Source organism: Plasmodium knowlesi (genome assembly GCF_000006355.2).
Source record: "Plasmodium knowlesi strain H genome assembly, chromosome: 14".
Lineage (NCBI taxonomy): Eukaryota > Apicomplexa > Aconoidasida > Haemosporida > Plasmodiidae > Plasmodium > Plasmodium knowlesi.
The window spans coordinates 2182267-2209159 of NC_011915.2; the positions used below are offsets into that span (position 1 = coordinate 2182267).

The following is a 26893-nucleotide window of genomic DNA, read 5'->3' on the forward strand; positions in this document are numbered from 1 at the left end:
TTATGGCGCCTGGGAGCACTGCATGATTGATTATACATACGCGTATACATATGCATATAACGTAGGCATATACAGGCGGATATTTGTTAAGCGCGCCGCCCATGTATAACATAAAATACATATATATATATATTTACTATTTATCCGTGTTATATGTATGTACCCATAATGCATAGCATATAACTCGTATTCGCAAAATTGCAAATAACAATTCATCGTTTTTGCTTTTCTTTCGCTTAAAAATAATTTTTGTAAAAAAAAAGAAAAAAAAAGAGGGTGGTAAGGAAAACGAAATTGGCAAAGGTAATATATATCATATAATAAAATATACCTATATATGTATATAATGGCCGAAGGCGCACGTATTTGTATGTAAACCTTTAATATTCTTTAAATTTGTGTTTTCATGTTTTACTAAAGTACCAAGTTTAATAAAAAGAATATAATAAGCAGCCAGCAGGGAAATAGATTAACAAAAGAAAAAAAAAAAAAAAAAAACGTATAAGTTGTTTATACTAAACCAATTAGTACTCCCATATGTGTAAATTTTTTTTTTTTCTGTTGTAATATATCAATATGTATACTATGGTAAAAGGAGTCACTGTAGAATAAATCAGAAATTAGATTTTAACACATTTTGGTTAAATTCTATGATTTTTAAAAGTTGTAATTGTTTGTAAATATTTTCAGCAAGTTTAGAGATTAAGCATAGTATACCTTTATCCAATGATAATCAACTGTTTCAAAGGATAATCAAATATATTAAGAAGAAGCAAGAGAGAAGAAAAGAAAGAAACGAAGAAACAAGGAAACAAAGAACAAGGGGAAAAAAAAAAAAAAAAAAAAAACAGAGGAACAGAAAAAACCCAAAAAAGAAAAAAAAAAATGTCTCCCTATGAATACTTGTTCAAATACATAATAATTGGCGATACAGGTAATTCGAAAAGGAAATCTAAACGAACAAATCGTATTACCAAATGGAGAACATAAAATGTGTTATTAGAGTTACCCCAATCCATTGATATTATTTTATTTATTTTTTTTTTTTCCCCCTTTTTTAAGGAGTTGGAAAAAGCTGTCTTTTATTACAATTTACAGACAAGCGATTTCGAGCTGATCATGATTTGACTATAGGTGTAGAATTTGGGGCGCGACTAATCAATTTAGACAATAAGCAAATCAAGCTTCAAATATGGGACACGTAAGTGGAGAAAATGAAAAGAGTCGTGCATGTTCCCTTCGTGAAAGCAGTTAAACGGGTGATGCCCTGTGTTGAGGGTGTTATTTTTGTTCAGTTTTTTTTTTAAGCAATATAAATCAGTGTGAACAGTGTGTAGTATGACCATAGGAATGTCCGCAATGGAGCCACACTAGCACAAAATCCCATTTGATATTTTTTGTGCGACTTTTTCCCCTATTTTGATGCAGCGCCGGTCAGGAATCCTTTAGGTCCATAACACGATCATACTATCGGGGAGCAGCGGGGGCCCTATTAGTTTATGATATTACTCGGTAGATATGTATAATTTTACTTCAGTTGTGATGGAATATGCATACCTATTTGTGAAAGCGGTGTCTTTTTGCGAAGCACCTCGTATCGCATGTATGCCTTATAATAATTGACAGTAGTTAAAAACGTTTTTTTCTTTTTTTTTTTTTTTTTCTCTGTTCATCCTTTTAACAGACGAGAAACGTTCAACCACCTAAACAGATGGCTAGATGAAGTTCGACAGAATTCAAACCCACATATGGCTATTATTCTGGTGGGGAATAAATGCGATTTGGAGAGAAGAGAAGTTTCAGCTGAGGAAGGGGCACAATTTGCTAGACAAAATGGATTAATATTTTTAGAAACTTCAGCCAAAACGGCGAAAAATGTGGAAGAAGTAGGCAGCAATTTTTATAACGTCATGTTGCATAAATCAAATGGTGTACACGAAGTTCAGTTTATACGATATGTTTTTTTTTTTCTTTTTTTTCGGTTCCCTCTTCCCTCTTTTTATAGGCCTTCATTTACACCGCAAGAAAAATATATGATAACATCTTGGAGGACGTGTATGACCTAAGCAACGAGTCATACGGAATTAAATATGGGCCCACCAGCCAATACTCAAGGGTGAAATTAGGTAAGCTCTTTTCCAGCGGATGTGTGTTCCTTCTACCTTGTATGAGTTTGTCACCCGCTAGAAATGTGGACGAGCTCGTGTGTGTACACATTCCTATGCATACATATGCATGTCGGTGTTCCTTCCCCTCTCCTTAAGACATGCCCTCGATGCCGGAATCAAGATCATCCTTCGGCTGTTGTTAACCTTTTGTTGTAACTAATGGCCTGCTTTTTTACAGTATTTCGATATCTTTTATGATATCCATTTGATAGCCGTGTTGATATTTATTTGATATCCATGTTGATATCCATCGTGATATCCATTTTGATAACTTACCTTCTTTGTAATTAAACATTTTTCATAAAGAAAGCGAAAATTGGGTAGTTTTTTTTTTTTTTTTTAAAGTTATATTTTAATGAAAAATTATTACATGATTTAACGCCTTGTTCTTGGTTCTTTTCTTCTCACCTTTTTTTCTTTTTTAGTATATGTATATTAATTTGTCCATTTTCATTCAAAATTGCAAGTTTTACCCTCTTTGCTTTTTTTTTTTTTTTTTTTTTTTTTTTTTTTTTTTACTTCGAAATTACTTAAAATATATTTATTAAAATTTAAAATAAGGAAGAAATGAAGAAAAGAAGAAGTCGCAAAGTATTCGCACCTTTCCCATTTTGTTTTTCCCGCACCCGTTTCACGTCCCTCAGTGAAGGGAAGTATATTTTAAAAATATAACTGGGAAAAATGTTATACGGTGTTTTGCGTATGTATACCATGTGGGAAGTACCACGTGATGGTGTTACATTTGCTTTACTTAAAAATGGGACGTAAAAATTGGAAACGAAAAAAAAAGGAAACAACTTCACGGTGTGTATTATATGCATGTAGAGCACACGTAACTTAAAAAGAAAGAAGAATATGTAATGACAATAATGAGGCGTGTGTGCCAAAAAATGTGTTGATTTTTTATATGTTTAAATGTTTATTTTCATTCCCAATTGTTTATGTTCAACTATTTTTATTTATTTTTTTGTGTGTGCGCCCAAAATTCCATGCTGTCCTTTTTTTTCCCATTTTGACATTTTAAACTGATTATTCTTGAGCACTTTAAATAGCTTCATAACTGTATACGCTGTAGTTACACATAAAGTCATTTTCGAAAACGTCGTCGAAGTAATTATCATCAAAATCGCTATCCGTAAAATCATTCGCGCTAATGTCATCATCACTGTAGTCGCTGGAGCAATCGTACGAAGAGGAATAGTTCTCGTTTAAGTAATTTTCGCAGTACAAATTTTGCGTCATTGTTGTTTCTGAGTTATAAATTTCATATATTTTATTTTTTCTTTTTCGTTTCTTTCTCTGTGTGTGTTTTATTTCTGCATCCGTTTGGTCCGATTCTTCTTCCTGTTTGCTTAGGCTACATGCCTCTCGTTTGTCTTTTTCTCTTTCAAGTTGCTCATCGTAGTAACTTTGTGGAGATACATCAATTGCTATATCTGCACATTTATTTTTTTCTTCATTTAAGTGATGATTCAAAAATTTATATTCCTCGGAATTTTTATACGTAGTTGCATTTACATAGCCATTATAAAGGTAGCAATTTTTTATGCTCTCATTCACTTCGTCTTCGTCATATTCTAGGGTTTCTAAAGATGGTATGTCATTATCTAAGTATGAATTGCTCTTTAAGTCTTCATTTTCATTCGCCCCCCCACAATCGCTTGACTGCGTGCTGTTACAATTCGATTCGCACGTAGAATCATTATTCTTCGACAGAAAGGAGCCATTGAATGGTGTCTGTATGTGTGTTTCATTATATAGATCAATTATATAATGATCATTTGAATTTGATGAGCAAATGTTTTCATGTGTGCTTTTCCTTGATTTATTTGTCACTCCGTTATTTTTTCTTTTTTTATAACAACGTGGTGTTGCGATGCTGTACTTGTCCATTTTTGTGCTGATCATTTTATTTTTAAAAAAGAAATCACAAATGGGAACTTTTAAACCACTAATCTTGTAGTATTCATTACACAGCTTCATGATTGCATTGCTATTATTTACACATTTCGCCCACAATTTTATAATTTGGGTTGTCACTCCGTTTAATAATTTGTGGATGTTACCCGTACGTATCAGTTTGAGAAGCAATTTAAGTGCTCGCTTTATTGTTCTGAACCTTAAGGCTGCTTTTCGCAAGCCCCTCTTTCCCAACAGCATGTTTGGCACCTTCGAAAGCTGTTTCCACAGCATCTTCATACGCTTGTTATAAAGAATTAATTTTTTCCTGTAGCTTGAACCATAATACTGCATTTTACAAAGAATTGAACGGCAAAAAGGGGTGAAATAAACAACTGGGTGCGTTGGTAGACTGATAAACGAATGAATGAATAAAGGGAAGATTTATAACAAAATGGTTTTATTTAAAAACTTGAAAAGTAGGCTTTTAAAGGAACTTAAACAAAGTAACTAAAAAACATGTAGGCCCGGCCATTCGCTTAAGCACTGTTATCAAATTGGTGTATTTTTAATTAAGGCTTAAAATATAGGCGCACAGGTATACATACTTTTACGTAAGTAAACGCATGTACGAATATAAGACTTTAAAATGCAGTAAATTCTTCACATAAGAATAACAAATTTAAGACAAAAAAAAAAAAAAAACGCAAAAAAAAGATGATTTTTTTTTTTTTTTTTAAACAATATATTTACGGCACCAAACGTTTTTTTCTTTTTATGAATAACTGAAAATCACTTGTAAGTGGAAAAAGAGAAGCCTGAAGAATCAAATCAAGTACACAGATCTACAAAAAAAAGAAAGGAAAAAATTAGATCATTTCAAAAAAAAAAAAAAAGAAAAGAAAATTTTCAACTTTAAGAATATATATAATGTGAATTTATATATATATTTTTTAATTAACTAGCTTTTTTTTTGTAAATTTTTTTTCTACAAATTATATATATTTTCCGTGTGCAAAAGAAAAAAAAAAAAAAAAAAAAAAAAAAAGAGCCTTACACTTACATATTATTTGGCTTGAACGAACTTTAAAATAAAATTTTGTTAAGATTTGTCATTTTAATAGGGAAACTATATAACAAAATTTGCTCATTTTACACGAACCCGTTTTAAATATAACCCCCGCATACTCATATATTGTATAGGTGTGAAGTTTAAACAACTTTCCCCTATACCCCTTTCGCTAGCTTTCTGCTTAAAAATGTAAAATGTGAAGAACTTTTTTCTGTTCATTTTACAAGAATTATTACGAATGGTTCACATAAAGAGGACCTTTATAAATTATTTCGAAAGGCTCAATAGAAATGTGTGTAATTTCCGTTCCTTATTTTTAATTTTCCACGAGAGAATGAGACCCCATTCGCGCACGAGCACACGAAAGAGCGAATGAACACACGAGGAGAAAATCTTTTAAATTATTGAACTTTTCAATTTAGTTCATCTCATTAAATATACACATAAACAATTTTTTTCTGTTAAATATTTTCTTTTCTCCTATCCGCAAGAACTGAAACTGTTTTAAGCAAAAAAAAAATCACAACACCGGATGTATTGTAAACAACATCTCTATGTGCTGCCAAGCGTGAACGTACACTTTTCCCTCATCAAAAAATTTACAAAAGTTTATATTTTGTTACAGAAGACGTTTTTTGGCTATCCAACGCAGAAAAAATATATATACATTGGTTAAATATTCGTGAGCTCGTGCAAAAATATATATAATATATTAATTTTTTAGATTGTTCTTAGTTTTGCGCTATCCTATAGAATTCATCTGATAAATGCTTTATTTATATTTGTTCTTTGTTTTTTCCCTTTTATTAAAACATATTAAATAATCTCTCACAGAATGCACATATAACACAATTTTACATGAAGATTATTATCCCATTTTTCACCAAAGTGAAAAAAAGCAAATACTATTTTATTGCATTGCACATAATATTTAATTTTCTCCTAATTGTGTACTTGGTTTGTACACTTTATAATATAAAAAGAGATTATACCTGAAGAAATATTCATCTTCGGCAATTGTAAATTAGGATTAACGACCGTTTCTTACGTAACCCTCTCATTGACTACTTACCTAATAACAACTGCTTCTATGCTTTTTGCGCTATGTTTCATGTTACACGCATTTACACCTAATTTCTTTCTGAAATCGTGAAACTAATAACATAAAATGCGCGTATAAAATGAAACAAAAAGAACCTAAAAGTAAATTTTTCGCTTACACATATAAATATGTTTCTACGTTTTTAAATAAAATTATCCGCTTTTTTTGTCTCGACGCTTCCTCAAAAATAAACGGGAAAAATAACATGAAAGTGGTTTTCGCAAATAAGGTTGTTACTTAAGTTATGTCATATGGTAATTAGTAAATACCATTTTGTTGACACTTGCATAAACACGCACTGATGTGCTGAAATTTTAAGTGTATATAGTGTCACTAAAAATGTGACTAATAAATAAGTGATCATTTAAAAAATGGAGACCTTTTGCAATTTACCCTTAATAAAAGACGATAAATAATATAATATAAATAAATATATATATGAATGATGTGATATGATAGCATTTCGGAAGTTTTGACCTTTTTCTCTGCAATCTTCTCTTCTTTGTTCAGAACCTTCACAAAGACGTCAAGGTTTACAATTCCGTTACACCTGCACATAGTACTAAGGGCTGTTTTGTGCAATTTTCACTATTAAAAATAATCACTCTTTATGATTTAACAAAAATAAAAATTCATTTATAATTTACCTATATTTCCATTGTCTTGTCCTTCCTTTAACCTTTAAATGGTTTATTCTCTCAGTTCTATCAACTTCAGCCCATTCATCATAAACCTTTTCCCGAAATGAGCATAACAGAATTGTTTTGTTAAAATTTTTTTTCCCCTTCATATGTATTTATTAATTCATTTAAGGGGAGTATGTGAGTTATAATGAAATGGCATTGCAAATGACTGGTAATTTTTAAAACTTTTCTACGGTTCATTGAACCAGACTAATAACTACAAAGATATGCTATTTTTGCTCTTCTTTTTATTATCATATTAGTGTTTTATGATAAACATATTAATTAATGGGTAAGTAATCTTTAACGATTTAAAGTATAACGTACAATAACGGCGAAGGGGAAATCGGTGTAAGTTTTCAAAATGTAAGTAAATCATTCACATACAGAAATTTTGTCGAACGAATGTCTAAGTAGTCATAGAAAAAATTAGATGATAATTATTTATGAAATACACATAAATATGTATTCGTTTTTAAAGACAAAACGTACAAACCTAAAAAATATAAAATGAATATTAAGTTGTTCGTTAGTGTTCACATGACCCTTGAAAATTTTTTAGGTGTAGGTTACAAAATACGGAATATACATATTTAAACTTGTTAATACCCTCCCTATAATATGATAATCTTATAAATTCATTTTTTAAAATAATTTGTTTTTAAGAATTCTATGGAAGCATTTAATATAAGAATTAAGTATAAAAGTGTATACAAGTTTTCAATCGTGAAAAATTGCTAACTGAAGGTTTCTTAAACTAATTCTTAAAAATGAATATATAGTATATTAAAATCAAATGAAATATATGCATTAATAAGAAATATTATAAATGACAGCACACTAAAAAGACAACATTTAATAAGTACAGGAACTTACATAAACCTCCTAAAAACTTCGAAGAACATTTTTTAACATTTTGTCCATAAGATGTAAAAGAAAAGGTTGTAAAAACTAAATATGAAAAACGTTTATTAAGAACAAAACAATAAAACGAGGTTTATTCATAATAAGAAAACCACATAATTATGGTTCTAAAATATAAGTATACGGCATTTTATAAATTAAACGAAGATGAAAAGAAATGCTAAATCTCCAACAACAAAACTGACAAATGTAACTCAAATTTAAAAATTTACTACTGTTTCTTTTTCTTTTTTTTTCTATTATGAAAAAAGGAAATCACAGTGTAACAGATCTTAAATGTTCAGAAAAAGGAAAAAGACATGTATGTTGACAATGCAAAGAAATTCTTCCTAACTACATAGGATATCTTATATTTGTAAATATAAAAAAGGAAGCAAAAGTATATGTTTAATTGATGTTTAGAAGACGTTAAAAGAATTATCAAGAATAAATACAACAAAAAGACAACACATTTTTTGATGATTTCCCTCTTTTTCGAGAATGTTCCAGGTTTTTATTATTAAAATTTTTTTTTTCAAACATAATTTTGTTTTTTGAAATCAGTCAGTTGTTATGCAGAAAAAAATTCTCTAAAAATTATTCTTGTCATACTCAATTGAATAATATTTAATTCAGCAAGAATGTTCCAATTACATACAAGAATATGACATACTCTTTTTCACATAAAAAAGAAGGTTCATTATAATCCATTCATCTTATGCTTCATTTTACAAAACGTGAACTAATTTCGCATAGCATTAATATAAGCATGAAACAGTGTGTTATATTGTATGATGTGTATCATAATTCGTTGAACCCTTTTATTCAGATAATAATTTCATTTTCGGTACATAATAAAATAAAATAATGACTCCTACGAACATATTTAGAACTAATATAATATGATTAAATAAGTACGTTAATTTAAAAATTAATACAAATCATTAAATAAATTGTTGTATTAAAAATGCTAATATATTAACTCCTCAAAAATTCAATTTTCTTATTTTATAATAAGGAAAAGATTGTTATAACATGTAAACTTATCTTCTTTATTAAATAAAATACATATATATAAATTTATTTATTATAATAAAATAAAATGACTAATAAATAAATAAATATATATATTTTGTAATTCCATTTAATTAAATAGAATTAAATAATAAAAAATAGACATAATAAAATTAATTATTAAAAATTATTATATTTGCTTATTATACAAAAATAATAATACTAAATAAAATAAAAACATTAATTAAATATCATTAAAAATAAATATATATTAAATAAATAATATATATGTTTATATTTAATAAAATTGTAATTAATTTAATTAAACAATTTAATTAATTAAAATAATACTATTTAAAAATTAATCATTAATTGAAACTATATATAATAATTAAATAATAAAATTATATATATTTTTTAAATGAATAATATTAATATTATATAATATAATTAGTTAAAATATATACACATATAATAGAAGAATAATTATTTATTTTATGTATTAATTTATTTATAATATATATCTTAATTTTAAGTAAATTATTGTTTAAAAATATTTAAATAATCGAATAATTTATTTTTATAATGAATATATAAGTTTTAATTTTTAATTTATTTTTCTTTTATTAACGTTTTAATTAATTTTTATTATATCACTGATAATTCCTTTTATTAGAATCAAATTATTATGTTAGTAAATATGTTATATTTATATATTCATTTTATTTTTATTTAATACTTAATTAAAATATATTATTATAGAGTCATTATGGTTAAATATACATTTTAAAATGAAATAATGTTATTTTATTTATTATTAAATAAATAATATAATATATAATTTAATTTAAATATATAATTGTTGAATTAATTATTATTAATTAATTTAATATATTGATATATATAAAAATTAATAAATGTTATATTTTTAAATAAAATAATTTATAAAAAAACATTTTAAAATATATAGAAACACATGTATGAAATTAATATTAATGTGTGGTAATATTAAATTAAATATAATATATTTGTTAATTTATTTAAATATAATAATGAATATATATATTAAACATTTTAACAGGCTAAATTTATTATATAATTAATTAAAATGTTTAAAAAATAAATTTTTATTTAAATGATGATAATAAATATATATTTTTATTTATATATTAATATTAATTAATAATTAATTTATTAATTTTATATAAGTATATAATGAATTAAAATGTATTTGTATTATATTATTTGCATAATTGTTATATTAATTTTATTCAAATAATTTAATTAAATTACAATTTTTTTATACTTTATATTTTTTATTATTTTATAAATGTATTTAAGAATTAAATGAATTATTAAAATGAGATATTATCATTTATTTCTGTATTTTTTAATATTTGTCTTTTAATTTATTGTATATATATATATATATATTTATATTTTTATTATTTATTTTATTGTGATCAAATTATTTATTTTATAAAATTAAGAAATACTGTTGTATTATAAATATAAAATTCAGATTATATATTTTAATTTAAGTTATAATTTGTTATTTATTATTATTATTATTTTTATTAATTATAAATTATCTTAATTATTTTATTTAATTAATTTAAATTGTCACATCTTTTATATTAATTATTAATTTTCGTTAATTATTATATATATTTAAAATTAATTACCTTTTCTTTTTATTTTTTTAATTTAACAGCATCTATTATTTATTATATTTTTTTAATAGTCAATATTTTCTATTAAATATTATAACATAATTTTTGTTTTATAAAATAATTAATATAACATTTTTAATTGTGATTTTCTGTTAATGGAATTCATTAAATCCATAAGGTATTTAATTATATATTTATGATATTTTTTATTATATATGGAAATTATAATTTTATATAATTAAAGTACTTTTTCTTTCTAGAATTGTTATTTCACATTTTTGTTATCTAATTCTTTAACATGAATGATATTATTTTATGCCTTGGAGTTAATAATAAATTCAGTAATACTTCTTATTATGCTAATTTTTTTTTTTCTCTTAAACAATGAAGGACACACCATTGTTTGCAATAAAAAATATATTCTTTGTCACATGTATTGTTCTTTTGATATGTGCTTAATTTTATTTGTTATTTTTTTATTTTAATCTACTGGTAGTTATACACATTGCGATACAAGTATTTCTATTTATGCAATAATTTTAAAGATGTTACTTTATAGTATATTATGAGATTAGACGATGAAAGAACTTTATTCATTAAGATGCTTTTTCCACAAAGTCTTTTCTTTATAAGTCCTCAATATATGCATTATATATACTTTAGAGGTCATTGTGATAATTACGCTATCAGTAATATTGAATTTTAAATATAGTAGTTACGGAAAATTTAATACTAACATTAGTGTTAGTGGGCAAAACTTTAGCAGTGTTTTCATGTAGCAGTTAACTAAATAAATTAAAAAGAAAAATGTCTCTACATCCTGTAAAAATCCCTTTCATCAAGTTCTCTACACTTTTTCTTTTAAAGAATAAGAATAGCACAAGAAATTAGTGTTGGAAAACATATTTCATGTAGATTGTATAACACTAAACATAATTGTGCAATACAGTTAATTTAAGTTTTTTTCAGAAATCTTTCAAATAATAAATTGAAAACCTTGTTTTCTTCTATTTGAAGATAATTGTCTTTTAATATATTTCTAGCAGAAAATGATTATTGAGGAAAAGGTGTGAATTTTGAAAAGAAACTTAATCACCTACATATAAGAGGGATATGTTTTATATAACAAATATTTCATTTACCCTTAAGTATGTGTTTACATTTGATGGACAATTTTCCTAAAACATTCAACCATTTGTAATTTCGCGTGTAGGTCTTTCTTTATATATTTTATTAATTTCTTCACATATATACCGTAGTTAAAGACACAAACAAGAGAATAAGACAATGTACACTACAGACTGTACACAAAGTTTAAGCTTAAGCGTATCAAAAAATAATCCCAATACATTAATTCATTTTTTTTAAAACAGCACATTTTTTATGAATTACACCAGTGTTTGTCAATGTTTATGTATATTAAAAAAAATATAAAGTAATTTTACTCGTAAAGTGGTGCTATAATACTTTACATTTTTGTCTGCTTCTGCTATATAAAATGAACTTGGTATAAACATGGATTTCTACTTCAAAACTTAAAAATATATATTACCGTCACATATTAAAGTTTCCTATATTCAATTAGCATTTTATAACTTCAATGAATGATTTTCACAAAAAAAGAAATTCACAAATTTACGTTTACATGGGAACAAAAAAGTATGCAACAATTTGCTTGTGTTTTCAAAAAGGAACAGTATGCACAATAATTTACTTTCACTTGTGTTCAGTTCAATTTTAAACAAAACTTTTATGTTTTATTCGTATGTTTAATGTAGTAGATATATGCTGGTAAAAATAAGAATCTGTTATCATTCATTTGAAAGAACTTGTATTTTTTATCCAAAATCTTATAAATTGCAGTAAAAACATGATGTTGTATGGATTCGATTTTTCAATTTGTTGAATTTTTAATATATAAACAGAGTTTTATTGAAATAAAAATTAATACTGTGCCTTTAAGACAATGTTAATAAAAATAATTTTTTCGTTGAAATTGTAACAATACCAAGAGTCAGGTCTACAAGTATTATTAATTCAATCTTTTAAACGCATAAACAATAGCCAATGGTGAATGAGGTACATTAATTGAAAGAGAAAAAAAATATAATAGGACAAAACTTTCATTATTAATAAAATTCATTGAATACAATTAATGTGAAAAAAAAAAATGACCTATTACTTCAGTCTAGGATTTTTAGAACATGATAGAAAATGAGCTCTCCATTTATTTATATCAAAAGATTCAATGCAAAGTGAACAATAATAACAAGAAAGAAATTCAGTTTTTTTACCACTACATTCACTCATTACATGAGAATCTAATAAATTCTTCTTTACAATTTTATTGCAGTATTCACACATTTCATACATATAACTATGTGAACACTCGGATAAAAAGTGATCATGAATGACAACTAATTCAACGATTAGAAAACAATTTGGACAGGTACACAGCATAGGACATTTTTTAATCCAATGCTTTTCTAAACCTATTTCTGTGAAAGATTCATCTGTCTTAAAGCAATATTTACATGTGAAAGCGGGAATATCAGCTTCATTGTTCTCGTCAGTCCTTGTCGAATCTTCGACATATTCTCCTTGATCCATTGCCTTCTCCTTTTTTACAATATTATTTTGTTCCACTTTTGAAATACTTTCGTGTTTTGCGTGTTCACCAATACTATTCTTTTTATGTAAACCGCTTAAAGGTATGAAATCCGTTTTGGTTTCTTTGCCTGGGATTGAATCGATATATTGCGGTTTTTCACTCTCTTCATTTTGCTTATTCTCAGTTTCCTCCTGAAGCTCTTTAATTGCACTAGGGCATATTTCCTTTTTTAAATCGCTATTTTCTACTGTTGTTAATTTTGAATGTCTATCTGTTTGTTTGCTGTCATCAGTATTTTTCACCAAAGTAGAGTAATATTCTCTTTTGTTACTCTCCATAACATTGTCCCTAATGTTACCGGTTTCATGAACCCTTTTGATATTGTTTTCACATGGAGTAATTTCTTGCGTTTTCAGATGTCTATTATTTATGTAATTCTTATTTAATAATTCATCATTATTTACAAACATACAACTCTTCTCAGGTGTCTCATTTTCAATTTCTTTTTTTTCATTATTGTCCTTTATTGATATTTTCATTTTTTCCTTTTCTTCTTGATTTACGCGATTTATTATAAGATTTTTGGTATCAAATGAAAGGTTTAATAAAAATTCTTCAAACAGTTCATTTTTATTTTCTACCCTGTTGTATATATTTACAAAAAAGTCCAAGGATGTTTGTTTAATGGGCTCAACATCTACTTCCAGAAAGATGGATATAATTTCTAGAACTTTCTTCAAATTAATGTCATTTTTCACAGATGCGTAATATTTATTTATCAAGGAGTAGTAAAAACTCATTAAGCTAACAATTATTTTTTCGTTTATTTGGGACGTCGTGTCTCCAGAGAATAGGTAAAACAACATTGATAATATGGTTGAGAAGACACTTTTGAAAGAAATGAAATTGTTATGTAGCATCATCATTATTGTTTTTATACAGATATCTACAACATCAAGATTAGAATCATCTAGACGTTTCAAAAGTGCTGAAATTATGCATTTTATGTATTCTGCACTTTTGCTATTAGATTTATCAGTATCTATGTTGTCCATTTTAACAAAATAATCTTGGAACAAAAGTAGCATCTTTTCCAAAGTGACAACACTCTTTATAAATATATTGTAACATGGATCTGATATTCCTCTTTTAATAATTAAGCACAAGGGTTCTATATTATTATGCCAAAAATTTTTATTTCTTTTACCATGATCTTCGAATGGTTTGTAGGATAAGTCAAATCCCAATTCTCTTTTCTTTTCATCATCACTAGAAATGAATAGAAGAACATTCTTCAAATCTAGACCGTTATAATTTTTAGTATTGCACTGATCAAGAAGCCCGGATTTTTTTTTTATAATTTTTATATTTTCAGTAGACATAATTTTATTTATCTCTGCTTCATAAAATTCGAGTTCTTTGTAGTAGAGAGATAGCCATTCATAGTACCATTTTCTGGAACAGTCATCTACAATTTTTAATTCTTCTATATTTTTGATTATAATTTTTATCTTTACTTCTTTCTCCTTTAGCCTTTTAGCTTTTCCATAATTTTCTTCTTTAACGTACTTCTTTTTTTTTTCTTTTAAAAACGTGATTACATTCTTTAAAAAAATAAAAAGATTTACAATTTTTTTAAGTTCACTTGCCACGTTGTACTCTTCTTTTGCCACACATTCTCCTTTTAATTCTTCGAAGCACTTTATTTTATTCTCTAATTTTTCATATAAACAATTGATTTTATTTTTATCACCTTTAGAATACGACCTTCTGAAACTGCCTCGGTGAGTTTCTCCATCTGAAAAATTGTCTATAACATTATTATTGCTGATATTGGATCTGTGTACATTTCCCCCTTTTTTTCTTAGCAGTACTTTTTTAATATTTACCATATTATCATTATAGTCTTCATTTCTGTTATACGCTAAAGATGTTAGCTTAAGAAATGCAGGAGTTATTTCAGACATAATTTTCAATGGTATGTCTTCAGGAATAATATTGATGTAGTACAGTCCAACTTGTGCATGAGTGTTTAAATAGTTACTATATGGATTATGAAGTTTTAATTTGATAAACGTACATTTTATGGTGCATGGTAAATATACATATTTCAGTTCTCTAGCACAATAGCTTGTTGAAGTGTTGTCATTAAATCTGAAAAAACCAGCTTTTAAGTAATCCTTGTTATCGTTTGACACAAAAATTTCAATTTTTTTGCTAATGCTATATTCATGAGACAAAAATTCTAAATATTTTATTTTGGATGATTTGATTTGTAAAATAATTTCTTGGGGATATATACAATTCTTTCCGCTTAGCCATGGTTTATAAATTTCCCCACCTGTGTTTTTTAGTAGATTCGTAACATCATGGTCTTTATCATTGGATGATGTGCTTAATATTTTATACTTTAATTTCAAATTATCTTTGTCTTTTGAGCCCATTTTAAAGATGATACAATTTAGCTTTATCTATTCTTCCCTTTAGCCTTTAAAAAAAAAAAAAAATTTCACATGACCTTGACGTATTTAATTAAAAATCCAAATTTTCTTTAATTGTTAAATGGACACAATAGCTTTAAATAGTTTATCCTACGTGTGATAAATTTCTTTGGTTAAACAATATGCAGAAGTTTAGTTTCTTTTGTATTTTTTTTTTTTTTTTTTTAAAGAGGACAATATGTGTATATATTAAATAAAATTTATGATAAAGGAGTAAATCATTTTATGATAAAAATGAAGAAAAAATGAAAAAGATATTGTGCGCTTTATAATTTTGTACAATGCGCTCATTTTATACCGTGGTCAGCGTTCATTATAAACAAAATGACTTTTAACTATTTCACACTTAGCGGCAATCCACGGAAAATGCACATAAAATAAGAATGTTCAAGGTGTTGCAATAGTGTCTGTCTGACATAACGTTTGTATTTAATACATGTTTTAAAGGGATTGAAAAAGAATTGCAATTAAAAAAAAAAAAATAATAATATGTAGATTGAAACGTTCTTCCTTTTTATTGGCAAATAAGAGCATTTATTTATACATTTTTGCGTAGAATTTTTGTTAGAGTTCACCTTTAATGAACTGTATATTTGTATAAAAAAAAAAAAAAAAAAAAAAAAAATGCATCACACAAAAGTGATTGTTTGTCAACTGATAAAATTACAAAATTTCAATTGGGTGTACACCCACCCTAAATGCGAAATGAAAAACAATTAACCTTAGGTGGAAAAAGGAAATTTTTTAAAAATCACATTTGACTTCTTATCGTTTTATATCGAATTCTACAGTTAAATGACGTTGTAAATGCAGCGCGAGAAGATATTTAAAAAAAAATTTATTTCTATTTTTTTCTTAGCCTTTTTTTATCAAACTAAAGCGTTAAAAAAGAAGACAAATAAAATAGTTTTCATTGAATTCAAAATTATTTGGCGTCACGAATTATGGACACGAAAATGTTTACACGTGGCACGAAAAAACGAAATCACCACGCCATCGAATTCTATAGCAAAAAATAAAATAAAATAACACGACAAAAAAAAAAAAAAAAAAAAAAAAAAAAAACGACATGCAGATGACTAAACATGCAAATTGTTCAAAATTTTTACCATTTTGCCCTAAAAAAAGAATAGGCGGAAATGGGACAAGTTGCCCACTAGAATGGTGAATAACCCGCTCACACACACGTACGTATTTGCAAATAAAAACTAAAAAAACAATGGGTGTAAAATCTGATACACACAAAATTGGCAGCTGTACGAAGCGCGCCAACTCTCAGAATCAGCGAATGTTGCATGGAAAAAGTAAAATAATTCAAAATGTGAGATAACGCACTTTATAAGTCTTATACATCTTGCACATTTTGTATATGTGCTAAAGCGCGCTTAGAAAGGGAACTTCGAAAATGCGGGATTCGCAATTTCACAGTTAACCAAATAAAAAATCGGTTATAATACCGACGAAGGAAAAAGCTGTTAGACATCCCAGTAACAAGTAAGTTGTTTCTACATGGTATTTTTGGAGAAGGGCTGGGTACACATGAATCCTAATTTTCATGACTTCTATTTTGTCAGAGTTTTTCCTCATGTCTCCAACGATGTCATTGCTCCGAAATATGTCGTTTAACTCCTTCAAAAGGGAAGAAAAATACATATATATGTGTGCATATATAGGGGGTAAAGTAAGGGAAGTCTCCATTGCTCCACGTAGGCGTAAGGCTATTATGTGACACAATTCATCATCTAAAATGTACAACGGGGACTATATATACATTTCCGCACTTAGAATGTGTACATGCTAAATGAGCACTTCGGTACATGCACAGTTTTGTATAATCCAACTTTTAAGATTTACATGTTTGCTTTTGCTTTTGCTTTTTTTTTTTTTTTTTTTTTTTTTCATACCTCCGTGTTTATAATTTCCTCATTGAGGCTAAATTTTAAGTTGGATTTCCTTCGAGAAAGAATGCTGCTGCCGCTTAGGTCACTTTTTTCAAATATACATCTCTTGAGTACTTCATTGTGACTTTCTAAACTTCCAGAAAAGGATCTTTTAATAAGAAAACCCTTTTCTTCATACAAACCCGAATTGGAAGAAATATTTTCTTTTTTGTCTTCAAAAGTAACAGTAGAATCGCACTTGTCTTGTTGGTTCAACCATTCGTTCTGAGCATCGCTAATCGCGTCTTTCTGTTCGCCACCTACATCCACGTTATTACAATTATTATTATTATCCGCATATTTTTCATTTCTTTCCAAAGGATTTCCAAACAAAAAAATGGAACACAGGTGGTCCATATTTGTTTTATCATCTATCACAAAGTTGTTTGAATAAATATGATCATATTTTTTCAAGTCTAAAATTTTACTTCTACGGAAAGCATTGTAGTAATGTTTGACGGGGCTAACATTGTCTATAATTTTAAAACAGCGAAAATCAACACAGTCTGTATAATCATGGTCATCATTTGTGCACATTTCTGAATCTTCCGAATGCAATTTAGTTGACAATGCGGAATATATTCTTTGGAGTTCTTTTACAACATTTGGTTTTTCAGTTTCCGTGGATGTGTCCTTTTCCTCGTTAAAGTTAACACGCTTATTGGATTCCAAATTTGTGTCATTCGTTGGGGTTGAGAAATGATCTGCGATATCTTCACCCTGTATTGCCTCATTATTGTCTCCCACGTTGTGATGCCCCCTATTTACCATATCATTCTCTTTAGATTCGAATTCACATAAATCTATATCACTAATCAATTTCGAAATGTCCGCAAATTTGTAGCACGTTTTTCGCCTTGGATCCCCTGTGGATTTAGATTTCACCGAATCTTTCACTTCCACATCTATGTTTTGGGTTGCCGTTTGTGATTCATACGATTTCATTATATGTAATATTGGTATTTCTAACTCTTCATTGTTTTCAGGAACTTTGTTCTTAGTCATCACTTGATCCACCTTTTCTTTATCCATTTGACACGCCTCCCCTTGCGCTATTTCTGCGCATTTCTCATCATCGTAATAATTAAATATACACGATTCCTTGCTTATTTGTTTTCGAAATTCGTTAATTTGTTCTTTGTGTATTGCTTCTTTATGATTACCTATTATCATATCCCCGTTTGCATGAAAGGAAGATTTTAATTTTTTCCTTTGCCTAACAAAAAGAGTGCTCCTTTTATGAAGTTTTTCATCGCCGTTATCCACCTCGTTGGAAGGTTCCTCATAATATAAAGTTTTCATTTTTCTTTGCGGCATAGCAGCATGCTCAGGTAGCGATATAATTTCACACGATGCACACTTTTGTTTGTTAAAATTGTTTAGAAATGAAAATGAAAGCAAATCATCTTTGTTCTCCCTCAATGACGGAGAATTCTGTTCATTATGAGTGTTTTCACCTTGTTCTGTTGAAAGGACACTCATGTTATGGTGCTTCTCCCCCGCTAGTGCACCTGACTTGGAATGCTTAAGAAGTGCCTCTTGTTCATCTCTGTAGCTTGTGTTATTTATTAGTATATTCATTTTGCACATGTTGACGTTAGCCTCACAATTGTTAGAATTTTCAGTAGTCAGCACATCATCGAAATGACAACTTTGCGATTTCTCCTCAATGTGATCTCTCATTTTTCTTATGTCTAACGATTGCCCCAGTTGCGAACTGTTCTTGTTTAAATACTGTTCTTCACTTAAATCTTTCAGATTATCAATTAAAATTTCTTCATCCTTTGAGTTTTCTTTCTTCAAATGAATGCTATACGCCCTTCCTTCCGTGGATGCATGGTCGAAACTCCCTGTTTCGTTTACTTGCACCTCTTGGATTGGCTCCGAAAAAAGTACCTTTTTGAATCCATTACGGTCTTTGCCAATGTAACTATTACTTTCACAGGTTCTGTCTAACAGAACATTCGGAATAACTACAGCATCATACTTTTCAAAAGAAATAAATGTGTTTTCTTTATTAAGCGTGTCATCGGCTTCTTCAACAAGCGTGTCTTCAACAAAGGACTTGTCATTCGTAGAACCCATGCCTAAGATGTTCCGATTAGATGGACCCAGTTCCTTCTCCTCTTTGAACCTGTTTGAAGTGCTCATAAGAAAATTTTCTCCGTTTATTTCCTTCCTATCTATGTGATCCATACCTCGTATTAAATCATCATAATTGGCAATTTTTTCTAGCACATTCGATATGTTGTATTTGTAGTGAGATTTTAGCTTCTCCCTCTGACGCTTAAATACTTGTTCGTGATGCTCGAAACTCCTGTTTTTTCTTATAACTTCATCTTCTTTCAGTTCCCCTCTTTTCATTTCGTCCCCCGCATCGTAATTTATTGCGGAGTCGCTAAAATTTCGCACATACTGTATAGTGTTCTCAATCTTTGTGTTTATATTTTCGGACAATGTTGCAGCAGTTTCTTCCCGTATATGTTCTTGGAAATTGACACAAAGAAGGTTTCCTCCTTTCTTCTCCTTTTCTTTAAGTTTTATATTGTCTGCACCGGATGTATGTTCATTTTCTGAATGCTTTACTGTTTCTTCTTTTTGGTCCCCAACGTCAATTTCGCAATTTTTCCCACTATTGTTTGAGCACTGTTTTGCCTTTTCTCCGGCATTCCCTACGCACGCATTATTACTTATTATTCTTATTTCATAGCGAGGGGAAAGTTGCACTGAACATGTCTGGTTGACGCTTTCCTGCACAGGGTTATCCAGAACAGGCTCATGCAAACCTGCACATCCCTTTTTGCTAATTTGCCCAGTTTGTTGTTCGTTCTCCTTAGTGCTTGATAAAACTGGCTCTCTCTTTTGAGACTTCACCGACTCGGTTTCTTCTCCATTTTCGTACTCAAATAGGATTGTTTTGTGTCCCTCACTGTTCCTCTTTTCTACCATATTTTCAGTGTCAACTGTTGGATTCATGTTTCCTCCTTGTTCCCCCTCTTTTTCACGAACTGTTTCATCATTTACCGTTATACTAAATTGATTATTTTCCCTTCCGTTTACTTCTTCAGTGCAAAATTGCACATTGAGGGAGAACGGTATTTCCCTTTTTTCCTTTTTCGCATCCTCCATAGTGGGTTCCTTTGATTCTTCTATAAATCTTACTCCTTTGGAATTTTTTCTTTTCATTTCTGCAGCTTCGTCAACTTCATTGCACAGTTGAACCTCATCTGAAAACATTAATTTTTTCTTTACCTTTTTTACTTTTTTTATATTAACATCTTCTAAAATTTCATAAGAGCTATTTTTTATTCCCCATGTGTCGTCAGTTTGGTTTGTTGGACTGAGCTGCGTCAAAAAGGACATTTCTTTTGTTTCTCCACAAATATCGCCATCGTTCGAGTGGCTCCCTTTTGTATATCGATCACTATTCAAAGTGTCCTCCTCTTCCCCTTCATTTTTACCAGAATTGCAAACCCCTTTGGACTTGAAAATTTCCCTTGAAGAGCATTCCTCTATTTCGTCAAAAAACATCACACCTTTTTTTTTCTTCTTCTTATTCCCCTTTTTTCCGAAACAAGAAGAACTGTTGTCGTTGCCACCTCCCTCTTTCGTATCTCTCTTTATGCGAAGTGGCTGCTCTACGGTGGTGTCTCCATGTGCACATATCCCTATATTGCTATCATAATTATTTGATAATTTAAAATCACTTGAGTTTCTCTCTGATAGGGAGTCATGCCCAGTACTATCCTTAGAGTAGCTTTTGGGTAAGCATTCTCCGTTTACGAATTTGAAGTAGGAGCTTCTGCTAATGGAAGAAAAATTTGATTCTCTCTGACTGGCATATCGATTTAAGGACAAGGATCTTCTGTACCCTAGTGTCGCTTCCTCTTCCTGCCCTTCATCGTCACATTGCAGTTGATAATTATCCTTCTCCATCTCCATCTCGTTATTGCTGTCTTCCACTATACGCGCTTCATCATTATCGTCAAACGTATCGATTATATTCCCCAGAGCCTTTCGAATGTCCGAACTGTTGGAAAAGACAGTCTTTTTCCTGTTCACAATTGTATACTTTCTTAATGGATTTTTGTAAAAGGACTTGTTTCTTTTACATGCTGATATGTACGCAAATGCGGGAGACAGAAAATTACAAAAGAGGCCACAAATTAGACTTGTGTAATTAAAAGCATCTGAGAAAATCATGCTATTTGAAAATATCCATGCAGATAAGAAGGGCGCTATGCATCCCAAAAAAAAAGCGGCGTTATCAGAGCATATGTCCAAATTCATTAAATCATAACGCATGGATATAGAACCCGTGATGACCTTAGGGGCTACAGCAACGAAGTTAAAGAGGTACAGAACTGAGGTGTTAATTTTTTGAAACGAATTATTCAGGCAAAATATAAGGCCAAATATGAAGTAGAAAATACTACTAAAAATGACTGTAAGCCAGATAGCTTTGGATACATTGACATCATCCGTTATTTCATTCCCCCACGATGGGATGTTACTCACGAATCCGTAAGAATCGATAAAATTGGCGAAGGTTTTTCCCATGCAGTAGCTTTTGATTCCTTCTATCCTGCTTATCATGTAGTACAAATTTGTAAAGAACATTTGGTTTTGTTTCTGCGCTTCTTCCCTCATGTTAGGGTAATGTGCCCCGCTAAATTTGCCCCCTATGTGATTTTTACGTTCTTCCCTTTTGCTCCCTCCCTTTTTGGTGTGTCCCCACTGGGACCTTTTTTGATTTGCAACTCTCCCACTGCTGCTCTTTGATGAGTAATAAATTTTGTATACCGAATAAAAATGCTGCAACGAGGCAGCATTTTTGATATTTAATCTGTATGAACAACTCGACACGGTGAAGTAAAAAATATTATTGCGAAAAACGTATGCCTTTTTTTGGTACAAAGGGTTTAGCGAAAGACAGGAGCAACTGAATGCTTTGCCTGTTCTTTGTAGCGAACCCATTTGTACCTCCCTCGGAAAAAATTTTAAATCATGATTTCTTCTAACGACCTTTTCATTTTCGCTAGTTTCTACTGAAAAGGTATTTCTTCCCAACTTGTCCATAACTGGGCACTGATCAAAAAATGGATCAGCTTTACACAACTGGGAATTTCTTGGAACATGATTTATTTCTTTATACTTGCGATAATTTTTTACCAAATCAGTTTCCAAATGAGCCCTATTTAATATTAAATTGTTATACACATCCACTTTGCTCAGTGTCCCATTTTGGTCCATATAATTCTGGGAGAGCAAATATATGGTGGATGAAACGGAAAGATACAAAAATGACGTCATAAAAATCATAAAAACGACATACTGATAATTTATAGTTTCTTCCAACCCTTTGGATGATAAATGTATACATATAATTGCATTAATAATGTAACCTATGGTAACCCCCCCAATGACCACCGTTTCGTAGTGCCCTGTGCTGGAGTAGTAATAGCCATTGTACATGGAATCTAAAAGAGACAGAGAGCATTTTGACACCTTTATTTGGGGATATACTTGAAATAAAATTGTACTTCCAAATAATTTAATAATAAACATGTCTACTATTTTTGATATGACAAGTATGCCACAAATATTATTACATAAATTTCCTAAATGGTAAAGAAAGGAAACAAATTTATATTTCTCATTGGACATGAAATACTTTATAACTGCACTGTATTCTATTCTCTGCTCGAAATTTTTGTTCTTCGGTATCATCGTCATGGCTCTTAATATCATCAGGCTGCAAAAAACAGCCACTGAACAGACGAACAGGTTTCCAAAAATTACTGGGATCCATCCTACTTCGTCTATTAAGCTTGGAATGTCAAATAGGCCTGATAATGTGTGTGAAAAAGGGACAACACTGCGTGAATACATATTTTTTGGGGAAGGGGTTTTATAAAAGCCTTCGGCGTGCATTCTAGGGAAGCTTATTATTTGGCTCACTCCTCCCCTCTTTCCGTTTTTTCCCTTTTCCCCTATTATTTTTTTTTTTTTTTTACATACTTTTTTTGTTGCGAGGCCTACCCCAGATGCAACCCCAAATCAGACAAATCGTTCACCATCTCTCAAAAATCTCATACCTGATCCTATGCTCTGGTTAAATATGTATATAAAAGAAGCAAAGGGACCAATTGTTTTGGTGTATTTCCATGTTATGGTACGAAACCTCTTGCGGCTCCTCACAAATTTCTGTTTTCCATTTTTCTTTTTATAATTAAGAGATATATTTGGTAACCATTTTATATTCATTTTCACAAAGAAACGTGCGAAATGAACTCACGACGGAGGAAGGGGAAAATGGATTGTGGTATCCACCCATTATGGTTAACAGGGGTTTGCGTATATAAATGTGTGCTTCCCTTGCCTTTACTTCAGGGTGTTGAACTGAGATTCCCTCGACGTATGTTCTGCGCGCAGGTTATATGTACTTGCGCGTACACACATATATACAGGTGTGTACACATATATACAGGTGTGTACACATATATACAGGTGTGTACACATATATATGCGCGTGCTTATGTAAATATAGTGACAACTTAGAGCGAAAAGGCAAAAAAAAAAAATAAAATAAAATAAAGTAGTGCTTACTACCAATGGGGTGGCGCGAAAAAGTTACGCGTGCATTTTAATTCATTGCATTGCATAGTTCTACACATTTTACGTGAACGCAAATAATGGTTACAAGGGCAGCTGTACGCATTATTAATTTAATCGAAAAGTACGCATGAATTGGCTGTTTTGTTACGCATTCACAATTTCCTTTTGTTTCCACCTCCGTGAGGACATTTTTTTCATTAACGAAAGTGAGATGATGTTAAAATGTTACAGTTGTTTTAGTTAAAACAGGCGTACACATTTGTGCAGATGTCATTTAACAGCTTGTCCCCCCTTTTAGCCAAGCTTATTTTTTTTTTTTTTTTCCTTTACTGTCGCGCGGGAAAATTTTCCTTGAATGAACTTTAAGCCAGCGCGAAGCACACCTTAAGGTATATCTGTCATGTGGTTGGGTAAATATACACATGCACCTATGTAAACATGCAAACGTGTAAACATGTATACATATATACACATGTGCAAGTTGAACAGTCTCACGTGAATTGATGCCATTTAACAGGATTTCCAAAAGAATAATCGATTAAACTACTAATGTGGAGGAAATAAGGTTCATCACAAATTGCTCATGGCGTTTTTTTCTTAATGGAATGGGGTTTCAATTTCGCGCAAGCTTAAAAAAAAAAAAAAAAAAAAAAAAAAAAAGAGAGGGATGGAGGGTACACACTTTTAATTTCATGAGGACAATGTTTCCCACCGAATGAAAAAAGGGAGCTGGAAATTATACTTTTTTTTTTTATGTTATTGTAGAACTGTTTAATGAGCCATATAAGAATTTACATTAATTTAAAAAAAAAAAAAAAAAAAAAACGTACAGCAAAACCGCGATTGAAGTGTTACATTCGCAAAACGCAATTTAAGGAGCAATTCGTGAAAAGAGCCTTTGCAGGGTATAATTATATGCTCCCTTTTTTCTTTCATTCTTAAAAGACAGTTTGCAGTGAAAGCTGTACAGATGAGCGTTCAACTAATTTTGCCTATAAATTAAAAATGATTGTTTGGCTGTTAAATTTTGGCTCCTTGCTTGGTCGGCAACCCCTTCCACCCATTCGTTTGATTCGCCCCAATTGGTCTCAATTCGGTAATGATCGCCCTAATTCGATGAAGTTCCTTTTTTTTCAATCAGCATATTAATGCATTTTTTAAAAGAACTCAATCCATCTGTTACACACACACAACACGGAGGCTATTCCATTGTTCCGTTAGTCATTTTCGGCAAACTCTTTCATCCCAATTTGGTCCTTCTTGTGAACACATTTAGGCAATATGACATAGTGAACAAACCAATAGTGGGAACAAAATGTGCACTGTGGCATATATACACACACAATTGTCGGAAGGGGGGCGAAGTCCATTTAAAAAGTGTTAAGAAAAAAACTTATATTACACATAAGTTGTCGCTATGTGGTGGATTTGCATTAGGGTTATACGTACAAATGCATAGGTAGATTTTTTCCGTTTTTTTTTTTAACGAACTTAATATTTATATTGCATTAGTGTGATCACCTTAAATAGCTATTTCTTTGTTCCTTTGCTTGCTATTTTTTTTTTTTTTTTTTTTTTTTTTTTTTTGTTGACCCCTTGTTCAGGTAAAACATCACTTACAAAATGGCTGTTCATCCCCAGTTGACAATAACAACGGGGGCACAACGTGAATGCTACCTTGGGGATATTTTCTGATGCTAGAGGAAAGGGCAAATGTACGGTTTTGTATTGACGTTTTCGTTTTCGCTGGGTCAGCAAAAGTGAGCAGTGTGAACATTTAAGCACCATTTGGAGTAACATCGTTATTATGGCGTGTTCGTATACTGCTTGAGGTGTTCATAGTTCATACGTTGTGGCAGAGTTTTGCGGCCATTTTATGGCCTTTTATTTTTCAACCTTTTAGCAACCGTTCAATAACTGTTTGGCAATTTTTTTAGCAACATAGAAGCAACGTTGTGTGGAAAGTTCTTACCCCCTATGCTCACAATTTCCTCGAGCTGCTTTCCAGCCGTTTACTTACTTTTCCTCCGCCAAAATGTCGTTCATGCTACAGCACTTAAACAGCGGCTGGGCCGTTGACCAGGCGATAATAAATGAGGAAGAAAGGCTCGTTTGCATCCGCTTTGGCCATGATTACGATCCCGACTGCATGAAAATGGATGAATTACTGTACAAGGTTGCTGAAGATATAAAAAATTTCTGCGTAATATATTTAGTAGATATAACTGAGGTACCCGAATTTAACACCATGTACGAGTTGTATGACCCAGTTTCCGTCATGTTTTTTTATCGCAACAAACATATGATGATAGATTTAGGCACTGGGAACAACAACAAAATTAACTGGCCCATGAATAATAAACAAGAGTTTATTGATATCGTTGAAACAATCTTTAGAGGTGCAAGAAAGGGAAGAGGGTTGGTTATATCGCCCAAGGATTACTCGACCAAGTATAAGTACTGAGTTGAAAAAAAAAAAAAAAAAAAATGCATGTCTTCGTGGAAAATAGGTAGGTACGAAGATTAGGCAATGAAAAGGAATTCTCCCCCCCCAATTGCACTTCCTTTTTTGTTTGTTTTGTTTTTTTTTTTTTAACGTAAAATTTATACACAGTATCACCTGTCGTCAGTGTATTGCTTAGTTCTTTTCACTAGCGTCCTCAGGAATAAAAAATCGATGGCCATATTAGTGCTCCTGTGAGTAGCGGG

General features: G+C 30.0%; 5 protein-coding genes across 5 annotated transcripts, besides 1 other annotated feature; 2 read left to right on the plus strand and 3 right to left on the minus strand.

Annotated features, from left to right (window-relative positions):
- Positions 1 to 885: 885 nt before the first annotated feature.
- Positions 886 to 2311, plus strand: PKNH_1450500 (ras-related protein Rab-2, putative; the record flags this gene model as incomplete). Its single annotated transcript, XM_002262347.1, has 6 exons — positions 886 to 934; positions 1063 to 1201; positions 1429 to 1512; positions 1685 to 1886; positions 2006 to 2126; positions 2265 to 2311. The coding sequence occupies 6 exons, from the start codon at positions 886 to 888 to the stop codon at positions 2309 to 2311; spliced, it is 642 nt and encodes a 213-aa protein (XP_002262383.1).
- A 901-nt stretch (positions 2312 to 3212) lies between these two features.
- On the minus strand, positions 3213 to 4361 carry PKNH_1450600 (conserved Plasmodium protein, unknown function; the record flags this gene model as incomplete). Its single annotated transcript, XM_002262348.1, has 1 exon — positions 3213 to 4361. The coding sequence occupies one exon, from the start codon at positions 4359 to 4361 to the stop codon at positions 3213 to 3215; it is 1149 nt and encodes a 382-aa protein (XP_002262384.1).
- A 4708-nt stretch (positions 4362 to 9069) lies between these two features.
- Positions 9070 to 10555: a sequence feature.
- Positions 10556 to 12692: 2137 nt separating this feature from the next.
- PKNH_1450700 (uncharacterized protein) lies at positions 12693 to 15569 on the minus strand (the record flags this gene model as incomplete). The annotated part of the gene is made up of 1 exon (XM_002262349.2): positions 12693 to 15569. One exon carries the CDS (start codon positions 15567 to 15569, stop codon positions 12693 to 12695), a length of 2877 nt encoding a protein of 958 aa, XP_002262385.2.
- A 1485-nt stretch (positions 15570 to 17054) lies between these two features.
- On the minus strand, positions 17055 to 23833 carry PKNH_1450800 (amino acid transporter, putative; the record flags this gene model as incomplete). Its single annotated transcript, XM_002262350.1, has 3 exons — positions 17055 to 17255; positions 17531 to 23415; positions 23665 to 23833. 3 exons carry the CDS (start codon positions 23831 to 23833, stop codon positions 17055 to 17057), a joined length of 6255 nt encoding a protein of 2084 aa, XP_002262386.1.
- A 2386-nt stretch (positions 23834 to 26219) lies between these two features.
- PKNH_1450900 (mitosis protein dim1, putative) lies at positions 26220 to 26648 on the plus strand (the record flags this gene model as incomplete). The annotated part of the gene is made up of 1 exon (XM_002262351.1): positions 26220 to 26648. The coding sequence occupies one exon, from the start codon at positions 26220 to 26222 to the stop codon at positions 26646 to 26648; it is 429 nt and encodes a 142-aa protein (XP_002262387.1).
- Between the last annotated feature and the right edge of the window lie 245 nt (positions 26649 to 26893).